This window comes from Cuculus canorus, chromosome 12, assembly GCF_017976375.1.
Source record: "Cuculus canorus isolate bCucCan1 chromosome 12, bCucCan1.pri, whole genome shotgun sequence".
NCBI classification, from domain to species: domain Eukaryota; kingdom Metazoa; phylum Chordata; class Aves; order Cuculiformes; family Cuculidae; genus Cuculus; species Cuculus canorus.
The window spans coordinates 1,795,726-1,811,726 of NC_071412.1; the positions used below are offsets into that span (position 1 = coordinate 1,795,726).

General features: G+C 42.6%; 1 protein-coding gene across 12 annotated transcripts in view; it reads right to left on the reverse strand.

The window, feature by feature from the left end:
* The window catches only part of TCF12 (transcription factor 12), a 172,832-nt gene extending 161,573 nt beyond the window's left edge, over window positions 1-11,259 (reverse strand). For all 12 annotated transcript variants that reach the window (XM_054078231.1, XM_054078230.1, XM_054078229.1 and 9 more), the window contains exons 1-3: window positions 11,121-11,259; window positions 10,594-10,690; window positions 9,762-9,834 (exon numbers count right to left, since the gene is read on the reverse strand). In XM_054078231.1, coding sequence (XP_053934206.1) covers window positions 9,762-9,834; window positions 10,594-10,668 — 148 coding nt within the window. In that variant the 5' untranslated portion in view covers window positions 10,669-10,690; window positions 11,121-11,259. The remainder of the gene's footprint in view (window positions 1-9,761; window positions 9,835-10,593; window positions 10,691-11,120) is intronic.
* Window positions 11,260-16,001: the final 4,742 nt, after the last annotated feature.

The window sequence follows — 16,001 nt, forward strand, 5'->3', positions numbered from 1 at the left end:
CTGTCCTCTGGCAAAAGAGTACGATATCAGAGATACTTTCAAGGTTACCAAAATAAAAGCATTACACAGAGCAGAGAACACACGTCAGACATTACATGCATTTATACACATGAAGTGGCAGAGATGCGAGTTTCTTTCATAAAATCAAATGAAAGGAAAAATGTTTGATTTACTGCACCATTTGGTCGCCTGGCATCTAAGCATCCCAAGCACTAATCTTGCAAGGACATACTACAAACACAGCCATTTGAACGCTGCAGCAGCAAGCACCACGCATCATTTTTAGAAATATACAAAAGCTTTTCATTACTCCAAAACTCGGTCATCTTCATTAAATCACCATCTCTTCATAAAAGCCTTGGCTTCATTTAGCATTCAGGAAGATGAAAGAGCAGCTACCCTCCTTATGGATTACTTCTCTATTACAAGAGAATGTTTTGCACGTCAAAAGCAAACATTAAAGGATTAAATGATATTGTCATTTCTGCTCTTGTTTATTTGCAGTGGGCAGTGAATAGAATTGCAAAAAAACAATCAGTGATTATTTTAAGCCGTGTTCTTTTGCAAGGATTATGACTCATGAAGTTGCTGCATAAAGAAACTGGAACAGGATAGGTGTCGCATTGAAAATCATCGAAACATGGTAACATAAAAAAAATGCTCGTCCTACAAGCGAAGCTGTCTGGTTTAATCATTTCAAAGAGTAGCCACAATAGCTCTTGGGGTAACACCAAGACAACAGTATCTTGCATTCAAATAAATAAAAAATAAAAATCTAAACAGTGAGCTCCATTCTCCTACAGAAAACTAAAAACACTGTAGTGTTTTCTGAAGTATATTTATCTCCACAGCATCGTATCAACACTAATGCAACACAGGAGAAAATTCAAGATATTTGGTTACAAGACATCCCTGCAGCATGAAAAATGCAAAACTCTATGACTTCAGCACAGATTTATCTACACCTTTTATGCTTTAAACATGTCTTCCAACATAGCTAGAGAAACTAAGTTTGCAAAGCAATGTTATTTTAAATTAAACTCCTGACTTTTTTTCACACATTATATGCTGGTAGGTATGAATCACACTCAGCATGTTTTACGTATTCGCTAAGCAAAACCAGTTTATTTCAGACTTCTAGATAGATGCTAAAACTGCAGATACTACATACAAAAAGCATCAGTGTGCTTTCATTTTTTTTGTAGTTAAGATGTGGATCCATTCAATACACTAAAGATTTTGTCCGTAAAACCCAAACCTGTAAGAAGGCAGGAGGACAATAGATCAATTCACTCCCCAAAGACAATGATATACATACACTAAAATTAGCAACATATTTTAGTTATACTCCAAACAAAATAAATACATATACCAGGTAATACTACAGACCAAGCTCTTGTTCGTATTGAATTAAGGGTAAACTTCGGTTTAAACTGAATTACATTTAACACACAGAACATGCACATTCGTGGTCTGATATTCACTGGTATTTTATCCTCAAAATATAAACAATTAGATATGATCACCTTTGGTTTTTGTTTTACTAGGTACATTTTCTTAACTATTAGTTCTGCCTACCTATCTTTGTATTTAAAAAGGTGAAAAAATACACCATCTACAACATTATTTTCACAAATCAAGGCTCAGAATACACTCCTATATACAATTCCAACCCAGAGTAACTTAAGCTTCTCTGTGCAACCACTGATTCATCTTCATCAGCAAAGAGCTCTCTCAGAGACAAGGCACAAACAAAATGTTTCCAGCAGTTTTGTTCATGCAGAGAGAAGTAAAACAGCAAAAGCAAGCCATTCAACTTACTACCAAAACTCCACATACCTAACAACTTGATAAAGACACTGAGACACCACCATTTCTACAGCTACAACTGGTACAGAAAAAACAAGCCTAAATACCAAAAAAAGCAGACTTGAAAAGCATTACTTAAATATCTCATGCTTACAAAAAACAATATAAGCAATAGCTGTAGAACTTCAGGAACAAGAGATCAGGTCCCCTGCAATAAACGACACTTACTTCAGGGAAAAAAAATAATTCAAAACAATCAACTACACATAAAAAATATCCATCTATGTTCCACTTCACAATAAAGTAATACCAGAAATGTACACTTCTTGCCTATTTTTAAATGTTTTTCTACAGCACGAGAAGTTCTCTAAGTTTTCCACAGAACTAATATGGAGGCGTACGACTTCCCTACCCGAGACAAATCTTTCTTAGTTTCACGCTAAGGTTTTACTGGCATTCCTAAAGAGCTACTAACAGGGCTGTAAAGTAAACCCTTTATATCGAGTCTTTTCCTCTTCCACTCCCCATTCCACATATGTCTTTAAAACACCAGCAACAATTATTTTGATGTGATCAAGTAAGATTTGTCTGCATTACAGCGGTAAGAACATGAACTTTATTTCATTTAAAGCAATTTCAGCTTCTTTAAAAAAAAATCGTATCCCTAGCACACAAGAAGAATCTAACAAAGTCCTAAAGATTGACTGGGTACATTTTAGCCTGATTATCCTCTGAAGACAGTGAGATATTATTAAATATAACAAAAGCCGCTCTTTCTGGTCAATCTTGGTATTCAGTTAACATCTTCACCAAAAAGTATGTCCTTTATGTTTTTGAATGTTGTGTTTACAAACACAGCTTTGTTTCACAAATTAAAACAACAAGGCATTCATTCAAGACATCCAAAAAAAAAATATCATTATCTCATCTTAGACTCATAATAGAAAAAACAAACCCTTGCCCCTACAGTCACTAGTAAATAATAGATTGTGGTATTTTATAAGTCCACAAGTACTTCCAAATCATTGGGTTGAGATATACAATAGAACTGGAGACTTCTAGATTTCCATATTAGTAGAAGAAAAACAAATTGAAGAAGTGGTCACCCAACTTAGACAGAAAAAAATAGAGATTAATAATACATTTCCTGCCCTTAGAATGATAATTATGCACTTAAATAATACTTTCCCCCCTTTCCTAACAACACTTAAAAACAAAAAAAGCAATTAAGTTGTATACACAATTTAAAACTAGTTATGAGTGGTCAATAACGATCTCCATCAAATAACTGACACATAGAAGAAAACAATGCTTTTTCTTACTTGTTAATTTAGCACTTAAATTTAGTGACTTCCTCAAAGGAGAACATACAAAACATCAAGTTTTGCTATATGCTTCTGAGGAAGCGCTAACACATTTAATTAGACAATGCCTCTAAAAAAAGCTTTTTAGAGAACATACGTTGTACAGTGAAGTCATTTATTGGAACTGAATTTCCAAATGCAATAAACTAGTATTTATTTTGAAGCAAATTTAAGATAGAAAACTTACTTATATCACACAGATATCCCGTAGAAACATAATACTTCAACATTAGAGCACCAAAAGAAGAACTGCATCTGTGTCATCAAGAGGAGTCAGCTCAAGAGATCTAGTAAACTACTCAGGTTTATGCACATCGTTCGATTTTAAAAACAGTCTCCACAAGCTCCGAGCTTACTAATTGATATGGTACTATATCAGTGCCTTAGACATCCTTCTGCTCATTAATAAAAACACACCATCTACTATCATGAAAAATGACACTATACTTTTAGCAACTTGAGGAAGTGGCAGTTTAACAAGTTTATCATACAGTAGATAAACAGAAGTAATATAACAGTATCTATAGACCCAACTACAGATAAAGTAGAATTGTCTGAGACAAACAGCCATCATACCAACTTGATCGCAAAATGACTAAGGGGTTAAGTCTTCTTTGCGTAACAGCTGGAAAGAAGTTGAGGGAAGGGTAACTGGCACCTACGTATGAATGACAAGGTTTTAAGTTAAAATTCCCTTGTCAAAGAACAAAAAAAAAGACCACAAAAAAATAAAAACAAACAAAAAAAAATCAAACCTGAGCAAAAGCTACAAATGTCATAAAAAAGTAATTAAGGGACTGAATACAAGTTCAACTGCCAGTGAAGAACACACAAAATATGTAAGAATCTCATTCATACTTCTCTTTCAAGAAAAGGAATTCCTCAGATAACACGCAATTTCTCCAGTTTATTTTGAGGATTCTTCCGCCACTTTACCCAAACCTTCAGTCCTCACATTTACATTTATATCAACACGGCTCTCCGGTAAATAAAAAGACGAGCCAATAGTCAGCTTCAAATTCTATTCCTTCACATGTGCCATTGAGACCCCTTGCCAAAAGCATCTGGATACTCTTCAGAACCTACAGCAGATGAGAAAAACATGGGCAGATCAAAGAGCCACTGGCTGGGGTGGAGGGTGATGTTGGGAGGCACTTCGTCCCCATCAGGAAAGGACAAGGCGCTACTGACACTCCAGACCTCTGGAGCCACCCAGAATCATCATTGCAAAGATTTCCTCTGCATGGTGAGACAATAACATTCGTCGAGGGACAGGAGGTTAGATGCACAGTGATCACACTGCTGCTCTCACCCAGGGAAAACTAATTACTGGAAATAAGAGGATAACTGCTTGAAAGAATGCATTCTACATGCCAATGCAGCAAAACTTACAGCTTCCCTTATTAACAATGTCAAGAGTGTCTCTAAACAGAAGACAAGCCAAATGCTACTAAAAAAATCTAGAAACGGCTATTTGGAAGCCAGCGAGGAATTTCTGACCAGCTGAGGTTCATCCCATCACCTTAAGTGATAACAGCCATTTCAAAACCATAAGCAATGGCAATAAATAACAGATGAATACCTACTTATCTGCTCACCAAGCTAGATTCAGAATGATCACCAAGCTGTTCCAGTAACTTTTCCCTTCTTCCCCTATTTAAAAAAAAAAAAAACAAACCACAAAAAAACCCTCAATATCCAAGTCACCACAAACACCTTCCGAGAGTCTGTCTGTTTTAAACCTGGGTTATCAGTTCCTTCCATCTGTCCAACATTTTTTTTCTCCTCTTTCTTAAACAGGAATATGAAAGCAGTTACTTAGCCCTTTTATATGCTGCACTTGAACAGTCTTGAAAAGTGTCTGATAATTTATCTTTCCAAAGGCAGGGGAAGGGGAGGAGGAAAAGAGACAGCAATAGCAAAATAGAGGCTGCTGACAGGCAAGCTGCAGTCACATATTTAACAGCACCGCATCGCCTTTCTAGGCATCTTAAAGCAATACCTGAGGGATCCAGACTGAAATCATCATCTTGCTTGCACTTGGCCCATTCAAAGGGTCTCCCCACTAACAACCAGAGGGGACACAAGCTATGAATATCTTTCTGCTTTCAAGCATGAGGTTTCTACAGCTCTTCCCAGGCTCTTCAGAAGAGGACAGAATTTAGCACACCTCAGACCCAAAAAGAAATAGCAGGTTACCAGGTCTGCTAGTTCGCTTTTATCAGAGCTAGAGGGCAAACTAGATATCAAAAAAAGAAGGTAATAAAAAGGCCACACAGCTCCACAACCTAATGTTTATTTTAACAGGCGACCCTTGATTTCTGGCATCCAACACACAATAATCTTTTCTTCTGTGCAACAAACAAAACCACAGATGACTATATCAAATATTGGATAATAATCCAGAAATATGGATCTGGCCTGTGGGTAGGCCTTCCAACCATGTGTTATATTTAAAAGTCCGTCCTGACCTAACACGGTAGGACAAGACTGTGTGACATCTCTCACCAAGTCCTTCATTCAGGGATTAGGAGCAGGTACTAGGAATTTCCTAAACCTCAATGGGAGACTGCACCAGAAATACACATAGAATGATACCAAATAATGGACTCTTCTTAAGAATCAGAGGTCTGATAAAAATAAGAAAAAAAAACACTGTATTTTGAGAGGCTAGGAGTACTAATCAGCATACAAAGCAAGTCTCATCTTTCCTCAGTTTTCTCCAAGACTGCGATTTGGATGTCAAGGGTTAAGAGTGCATTTTCTCTTCAGCACTTGCTGTAGATCCATTAAAACACTGCCCATCCAGGTAGCTAACCCAAGGGGGGGTTGCTGAGGGTTTTTTGTTTGTTTTTACAAGGAACAGCTTATGCAAAACTAAAAAGGGAAATAGAGTTTGCAGGGACTGACAAACAGTAATAAAGTTGGTGTTTGCTAATTTGGGAAACACTGCCTGGAAACTTAATAGACTCGATAAAGAATCACCATTATGTCCAGTCCCAAAACACACAATTTAGGGACATTCAGGTTAATGGTACATTATCAACAACGACCTTTGCATCAGGCTACTAATTAGTGGCCTTTCCCAATCCATTCCTTACAAACTCAGTACATTAGTAGACAGAAGTGGAAAGGGCAGTCTCCTAAATTGCACAAAAGGGATCAAACCGATACTGATATCTAAGTGGGTACATTCAGAAGTGGGTTTTGCACGCAGGTCTAGTATTGGGCATGTCCAGGTACACACAAGATGTGTGCCCAATGCTGTTTTTTAGGAGCTTGAGGAGAATCTTACAGGCAAAAGAAGTGTCCTATTTGGACAACTTAGCTCTTGAACTCTATTTCTTAGCTTAAACTCCTACTACATTATCTTACTTCAGCTTTTTCATCGATACTTCTCTCATATGCACATGCAAAAAAATAACACTATTGGTACAGTGAGGAGCCTGGAAAAACTGAAGCTAGGAGGCCATGCAGAAAAATGCTGTCTCAGAAATGTTCTTCTTTAACATCTAAAAAATTATTTGAAAAAGAAAAAAAAAAAAAAGGTTTATTTTAGGTTACCACACCTCAGATTAAAAGGTTTCAATCATGGGAAAAATTGGTTTCACAGGATACTGAGATCAAACCTACCGGGAACAATAGGAAAATTGCATCATTATTGTCTACGACAAGCACCTGAATGTTGTGACTGGATTTTAATGGAGTTACTATAAAAAATAAAGGGCACTGGGCAAAATGGGTAACCATCCAGGTTTGTACTGGCATGCACTTTGTGGTTTTGACAAAAGCAAAACAAAGCAAAGTTTTACTGTGAATTATAAGCGCTGCTATAAACCATAGTAGCAACACAGAAAATTTTCATTTTAAAGAAAGACTGCAAAACAGCATGGCTAAAAAGCCCAATAGACCATGTCTCTGATCTTTGACTTCTTCTACCATTTCTAAGAAATGGTTTCATCTTTACATGTTGTTTTCAGAGAAGAAAAGGATGGGAAGGTTAGCATTCAATAAGAGGTAATTACAACAGGTGTAACAAGGAATATTCTGTGGCTTAACCCACTGACTTACATATCAGGTTACGTTTCCCATATGTTTATTTTCACCAGTAGTCTGACCAAGTTACTTGACTTCATCAGCAGATTACATGACTTACTGTCATAAGATACTGTGATATATCAGATTAGTTCACCTATTTCATCTGCAGCTTTCATTCATAGCTGACTGACCTGTAGAAAGCAAGCCTGCCAACACTAGACTTCAGCTATCTTTTAATCGAAACATGATGTTCATACGTTAATCCATGACGGAATGAGAAAGTGGGAGTTCCATAATAACAAACAATAAACACATTTTCATTCCAACTAAGAAAAGGAAAACACCTTCTCTTAGTATGCTTACAAAGACATCAGAAAAAAACACACCTGAGTTTAATGGCAAAGATACTGAAGATACTTCACTTCTGTAATTGCCATCAAATTCACAGAAGCTCTCTGCAAGAGACATCATCATTCCATATCAAAAGAAAAAAATTTAAACAGTACTTTTTAGCAACCTGTGCATACTATGCTTTTTGGTACCAGATAGCTGAAAGGAATAAACGCCTCCTCCTTTCATGTTTCTCTTTAAATGTGGCCTCCAGTAGCATTAAAAAAAAAAAAAATCCAAAATTTCAGACTACTTGTCCTAGAAGTTACAGAACACTTGAAATTTAAGCGAGATGATGATTAAATCAAGAGTCCTAGGAATTAAATATCTGTACTTCATCAATGATGTTAACACTGTTTTTCTCCAACACTTAATGCTGACTCAGAACACAACTAATATCGAAGTCTGTCACCGCTCACTCCTGCAGAATAATCCCCTAGGTCAAGGCTTCGGTCATAACATTACAAGAACTGGGACATATAATTCACTAAACAGTAAATTTCTACAACTGGAAACATTTTGAACTAAAACCCACAGCTATACGCCATGCTCTTTTCCAATAGGAATTCAGTGGAGGTTGCAGTGTGTTTGACAGCTGCAGGGTATTGCTAGTGATTGGCCTCTATGTGATGATACTCCATATTGGCAAAAAAAAATCAAGAAGTCCATAAATTTCTCCGTAAAAAGCTGAGGATTCTGGCACTCTCCTTTTTTCTAAAGCCATTCAAGGAAAGAAGGAGAAATATAATCTACAAATAGGGCGATCTGCATTACTTAAGACTGATCTAAGAGCTAAACCAAAAATTAAAGCTTTACTAGTCATTAGAAAATTACCCTACTCATTCAGGAAAAGCAAAGGGAAATAAAGGGGGGCACGATGCTCGGGTTGTGCTTCCCACCATAAGTTTTAGATACCTGAATGTCTTTTAAGACAAGCTTTTGGGAAACAACTGTCTTGAATATTTGTGTTCCAGAAAAACCATTAACCGCATTGTACACAGATTTGCTGTCTTCCTATTGCCAGTAATTTAAACTTGACAGACTTTCAAAGAGCAAGACAAAACCACTTACGTACTTCAGGAGAGAAAGAGTAAAATACTTCAAGTATGTTACAATCATATTTGCTACATGTTTTTATTACATTAAATGCCAGAGATAGTCTCTGGAGAGTTTGTAAAATTACACAATTCAGAAGTTTTGAGATCTTTTCAAACACAAAAACTCTAAGGTGTCACTTGGACTCTCAAAGAAAGAAGCAAACAAGCCATGACACTGCACAACTTCAAGCAACTACTTCACTCCTCTTAGAGGCATTCTAAACATTTATTTTCCTTAACTAAACACACAAACATCATTTTGTTGCATTCATAAAAACAAAAATATCACTTTACTGTATGCAGAGAAAATAAGAATAAAAAAGAACAAAACACATTATCAAAATGATATTTAGTTTCTCTTTTTAAGTAGTAGTAAGTACACCCTTTACAAGAACGATACAAAGTATCTGTTAAAAAAATGCACTCCTTTCCTCTCCCAGGCTTAGCTCAAGTCTCTGGAAACAGCCATTAGGTGGACCTCGATGAAAAGGCACTGAAGCCACAAAATACACACCACATGTAAATACAACTGTTTTCCAGACTCACGGATAAAGGGTCAACATGAGAGAATTCTATTTGCCAAGACTTTGAGAACTACACGATACAAGAAAATTGTTATAAGTCTTACCTTTGCCTTAAGAACTGCATTTTAAAATATGAACTGAGTCAAGAGTATTTCATCATTTGGCATTTTACCGAAGCGTTTTCCCCTTTCACACAGGGGCCAGGAAATACTTCAACTGAACAAGTGAGTTTGATTTTATCAAACAAAAAGCCATTATTTTTTAACATAACAGATACACAGACAACTTGCATGTCAGTGTGACGAGAGGTACTTAATGCTTCCCTGCACTCGGACAAGCAGTCTAAGGCACGCAGAGGAAAACCGTGGTTAAAGTCAACAAAATGCACCATCAAGTCAGATCAAAACAGCACATCTGCACTTAATGTCTTATGAGAATATGCACAAATGAAAGACTACCATACTTTGAGCACATCAAAACTAAAGCTAAAACATCAGGACCTAGTTACGTGAACTCTATGTATCTCAGACGCATCCTACCTGATCCACTGAACTGGCTGCTTCCCAGTGTAGTTGGTCTGGTTTTCCCACTATTAACAGGTGGGGAAAACATCTGCAAAACAAGAAAAAAAACGTGTTTAAATTGGCTTTGAAACTCTGTGCTAAATTATTAATGTAAACTTTATAAAAAGTTAATAGGAAACAATTATTGTTTACTATCCATTTTCCTGCTAGAAGATAAACTGAAAGCAAGACTCATTTAGACCCATAAAGCCAATAAGTTAAGGTACTCTTTGCCATTTACCAATAGCACTAAAGTCTCTTTTCTACAGGAAAACAACTTAAATAAAATTAAAAGGAGACCTACTACTACTATGGCAATTTAAACAGAGCTTACACGTCTTAAGTTCTGCTACTCAAAACATATTTCTTACTGATCTCTGAGTTTGAAGTCGCTGGATAAAGACAGGTTTTGAGAGGCATTAGTTTTAGTTTTCTATTACGTTTATAAACCAAGCGCCTTTTTGAAATCTGTTAAAGTATTACAGAGATAATACCTGTCATTTTCTAAACCAGAATTAGGTACAAACTATCAAGGAACAACGAGTTATTTACGGGAAATATTTTTTTTTTTAGTTTTTTTTTTTTTTAAAACAGAAAGAAAAAAACCCGCAGCAGCAGCGCCCCACACCAGCTTAACGAACGTTAATTATTAGATTATGCCATCAGTGGGTCAGCCCGATTTTAACCAGTTAAACCAATTGACCCAGCGGGTATTACGGCATTAAATCTGTTAGTCTAGACGTGACATCAAAGTTCAGGCGCCCGGGCCGGCCGCCGCCCCTGCCCGCAGCCCCGGGGCGCGTCCTACCGCGCTGAAGTCCAGCAAGTCGCTCAGCTCCTTGTCGGTGCCGATCGCGGCCATCCTCTGCTGCTGGGAGTTCATCGCCGTCGCTCGCCGAGCACCTCTGGGGCACAGGGGGAGAAGCGCTGGAGGGCGAGGCCGGGCGGGAGCGGCGCCGCGAGGCGGCCGCCCCCAACTCTGCCCAAGTTGGGCCCGGCCGAGCGCCCGGCGCTAACAAAGGTGCGTGCGGGGGAATCGATCGGGGCCGCGCTCGGCGCCGCCGCCTCGCGCCCCGCGCGGGACCCGCCCCCGCACGCGCACACGCGGGGACGCGCGCGCCGCCGGCCGCGGGGAGGGGGGGGGGACTGGAGAGGGGTGCGCGCGCACGGCGGGGCCCGCGCCTTCCCCCACCCCCCCCCCCCTCCGCGCGCCCGCCGCCTCCGCCACAAGTTTCGGAGGCGCCCGCGGCGCTGCCCCACCCCCGCCCCGGGCCCCGCGGCCTCCCCGCCGCCGCCCGCCCCGCGCTCTCGCCCCGCTCGCGCCGCCGCCCGTACCTGCTGCCCCCGCGCTCCGCCGGGTGGGACGCGACGAGCCGTGCGCTCCCCCCCCCTCCGCGAAGAACTTGTGGGCTCCCCTCAGGCAGACATTTTTTCGCTCGCGGAGCCTCAGCACCGCGCTCGCGGCTCAGGCTCCGTATCCCTCCGCGCCGAGCGCCGCCGCCTTAACCCTTGCCGCGCCGCGCCGCTGCCGCCCCGGCCCGCTTCGGGACTGCGCGACGGGACGGGGCCTCCCCGGGGCCTCCCGACCTAGCCGGGCTCGGCGCGAACCGCCGCTGCGCCGGCGCCCCGAAACACGCGGTGCCGCTCGCCCTGCGTGCGTGCACCCCGCCACGCGCCTGAAGACTAACGGGGATCGCTGTAGGGTCTCGCTTTGCGAAATTAAAATGCGTGTGAATGGCACCAAGCTTCAGGCGGCGCGCTGGGAGCTCGCTCTCGGGCACACGCACCCAGCCCGCCCTGCGCGGGCAACTCCCGCCGGGCTCTGCCCCGCTCCGGCACCGCGGGCTCGGTGCGGGTTGGACCCCCCCGGCAGCGGCACGGGGCCGCACAACAAGCACAAAGGCTGCTGCCAGGCCTGGAGCACCCGCAGCGCTGCGGGGCGCCCGCTGCCCTCGGCAGCCCCCGGCGCGGAAGGCGGCGAGCCGGACGGAGGCAACTGCGGCCCCACGGCCGCCCCTTCCAACTCGACTCTTCCCATCCCGCCCGTGACACCTTCCGGAGGAAGAGGAGGGTGATAAGCTGCTCAGCCGCCCCTCGGGCGAGCACGCACCGGAGGCTCTGGAGCCTCAAAGCGTTCTCCTCCCGGTTTCTCCCGTGTGTGCCGTGTACCGGGTGATCGCTCGGCCTTGCGATTCTATGAATATTCATATATTCACCACTTAGAAATGGAGAAAGAAATTTGTATTAAAATACCAACCCAAAGGCTTCCATTCGCTGTGCCCCTGAGGGACATAAATAGGTATTTTTCCCCTGTGTTGTATACATAACGCTTTGCTCTAGAAGAAAGCGCCCAGTCAAAGGCATCATTATACTTCTCCTAAGGAATATGTGAGTTACAAGGAAGATCCCTATCTGCCTCCGGTGAAATGTTGTTTCCCTTAAAGCTCTACATTTTAACCAGTACTGGTACTGGGTACCGGTTAGTGCAGCTGCAAAGCTGGCAGGCATTGATTAGAAAACTGAATAAAGCTGAGGAAAGTGGGAGCAGTAACGCTAACGATTTGTACTGATGTGTAATCGTATTAAAATTAAAACTTAATTTCAAATATAACACTTTTTAGTTGCCCTCTGACCTAAGTTTTTAAGGTTCACATTCGCAGGCTTTTATTTGCAGCTTGAAACTTGGAGTGGAAGATGATATATCCGCATAATCCATGACGCAGGGTTTAAAGATACACGAAATACCACAAGATCTCCCATTTGCTCCACAATGACCTGTCACTTTCTCATGCAGATCCCGGCAGTAAAACTCACATGACCAAAAGTCACATCGCAGCAGCTGTTCTCCTGCATTACATCTCCACGGGTCGACAGTCCTCTTTGAACATTTCCAGGCACCTGCAGAAAAATTACCAGAACGTAAATGAACTTTCCAGAAATTATGCCAGAAAACTTAGCAAATGCCCAAGGCCTCAGGGAAGGTAGGCTGTGGCCCAAAATATACGGTGAGTGTGACCTGAAAGAGGAGACCCAAAATTGTAATGAATTGGCCAACTCAGACATTTCCAAGGAAACCCACACGGGTTAGCTTAACCAAAGCCGTGGGGAAAGGCCAGTAGCTATTATAGCCTTCATTAAAATAAAACTCTACAAAGAGCTTTAACCAAATGTTTCCTGGGTACCAAGCATCGTCTGCCACACTGGGGAGATTTGGAATCCTTATTTTCAGGCTTTTATGCCTCTTAACTCAAGATTTGGAATCTTTATTTTCAGGCTTTTATGCCTCTTAACATCGATCAGAATTAACATGTACACTTGAAACATTGACACACTCCATTCTATGTCCATGTTATACTGTCTTTCACCTATTCACCAAATCTTCAGTCCCTTTCTGAAGCCGCCACCTACTTAGTGTCCTTTCATCTCTGCTACTCCCTTTAATTTTTGTCCTGTTCACCACAAAGGTAGGAGTTTTAAAAAAAAAATAAAATTCGGGGCACAACCCTATCCTGTCACAGTCAGACACAGAAAATTAAATAGAAATCAGAGCAGTCAACATTCAAAAAACCCACCAAGAACAAACACAAAACAAACCCCCTGCTTTTAGCTATCTAGAGATCTTTATGAGAAAATTTGACCAGGTAAGACTGTATAAACATTTAAAACATTTGACGAATCAGGTATTTAAAACCTGGTTTGGATGATTACAACAGTTTGCCACTTGAAACAAAGAAAATACTTCCAGTTTCATTCCTGCTTCAATCCCTAGTCATGGCTCTTTCCTTATTCACGTGCAAATGCAGCAAACAAACTACACAAGCATACAAAAATGAAAACCCTCCAGTTTTGCAGTGACACAACGGTACCTTCCTTGTGCATTATACAGAAAATTGAAATGCTGCTGTCTTCCGTAACTGCTATGCCTTTTTTTTCCTTTGATTTCTTTAAAAATTAAAGGTCTTCACTGCGTAGGGAGCAACGGATCAGATGGATAGCACAGAGACATAGGAGCAATCATAAACCCCAGGCATTTTGCTAAAGATTTGGTGAGCAAGGACTCCAGCGATCAAGGCTGAAGGTGTTCTCCCAGTCATATTATCATTGGTGAATTTTCTATTAAAATAAATGAATTCATTAGCTTTGTGGGTAAATAACCTTTCCTAGGGAGGTCTTAGGTCTGTCAAGAGTAGAACAAGTACTAGGCAGGGAAACCCGTGCACACAAAGCAATCGGTGATCTCCAGACTCTGACAGAGCATAGAACACAACTGTAAATCTTTATGGTAACAGCCCCGACAGCTGATCTACCAACATCAATATGGTCAGCTACCAACCGGAGCAATCGGGAGCTGCTAGCTGCCAGATGGCCATGGCAACATTCTTCCGCATGCTTCAACATGAGCACGAAAATGAAAAATTACATACAGGACATAAAAAAATTAAGAGGAATATAAAAATCAAATCACAGCCTGCTGAAAATAATCACGCTCCTATGCTGTTTCCACAGCCTTCATGAATCGCTTTCCACCCACTCCTTAAAGGAAAAATATTTGATAGAGCAGACAGCTGTTGTGCATTCAGGGATATGAGAAACCGTATTCCATATTACTATTTAATGTATCACGCCTGTGTGAATAAAATCATTAAGCTCGCATGCCTCCTTTGGGTTTATTTATTCTTAAATTTACACACACTGAATTGATTCCCAGCGCCCAAACTGTACAAGATCCGAGGGTCTTCTCTGACGGAGCATTTGACCCAGGATGGAGTTTTCACCGGAATGGCTCCTTTAAATCAACACATATGCGCTCAGCCTGCAACCACAGCCAGCAATTTATCCATGATAAATGCTTTTGCTCAGCAATTCCACGGCCCTGGAGAGAAGTCAGCCAACCTCCTTTCCCCCTCCAGTTTTTTTTTTTGTTGTATTTTTTTTTGTTTTTCAGAACAAATTCCCACCATCACCTAAAACCCTGAATCCCTTCTCCCGTCTCCAGCAGTTCCCAGCGGACAGCAACGCTCATTCGAAGACAGCAAAGAAGGGAAAGAGAACCTCGCTCCCTACAACGAGCGGGGACAAAGCAAACCCATTTTATCACTGACTTATTCCCGGGGTCCTCTGGAATCTGACTCGAGCCAATGAACGTTACAATACGTTTGTTGTCACCCCCGAAACTTTGGGATGAGGCTCCCGGGGCAGCGCGGGGCTCCGCTGTGCCCGGTGCTGCCCGAGCGCCCCGGGCACAGCCCGCGGGGCGGCCCCGCTCGCGCACCGCCGCTCTCGCCGCCCGCTCTGTTGACCCCGCGTAATTAACGTTATATAACGCGTGCATTACGTAACCGACCCCACGCCGGCGGAGCGGCTCCGGGCGGCCCCGGGGGAACGCGCTCCCGCGGGAGCGGAAAGTTGGCCGGAGGAAGGGGGGGGGTGTGTGGGGGGGGTGTGGGGCGGGGCAGCAGTGGGGCCGCCCGGAGTTGCGCGGAGCCCAACAATGCGGGGACTATTTGTCCTTCCGCGGGGCCCGCGGGGAGGGGCGCGGCTGACCCCGCCCCGGGGCCGCTTATGAAAGCGGGGCAGCCGCCGCCCCCCCCCCGAGCGCTCCCGGGGAGCCCAGAGCGGGGCTCGGGAGGCGGCCCGGGGCCACAGCCCGCTTGAACTCGCCCTGGGGCTGCCCCGTGCGGGGACTCGGCTCCTCCCTTCGAACCCGGCACAGGCTACGACTCTAAAAGCACCACAACGTTTTCTTGCTTTTACCGTCCCGCAGTACTTCACTTGGCAGCCACGGGCGATTTCCTCCTGCTTAGTAAAATACAACCGAAAATTATACTGTATTCAAGGGTGCCGCTAAGAAATAAGTCTGGGATGTAGCCTATTTAAATAAACACCGAAGCACGTTACAAGTAAAGCCTTCGTTAAATCAAAAGCAGATTGATAACCCTGGAGAGAAAAAAATGTCTCTTTCTGGTGTGTCTCAACCTTTCTGCTCGGGAGCCCTCCATGTGGCCATTCCAGCCCTTCCACAGCCGCAGAGATGGAACATTGGAGCGTCTCGGCTGCAGGAGGGACAGGGATTGCCGGCAAAAACCTGCGCGTGCTGTGCTGCTGCGTCTCCTGGAAGGCCTTCGTGGTGAGATAACTCACTGATAAACTCAGAAGATAGAGATTACAACAAAGAATCGCATCGCTGAGAGTTACAAAGCGGAGCTGTTTACAGTG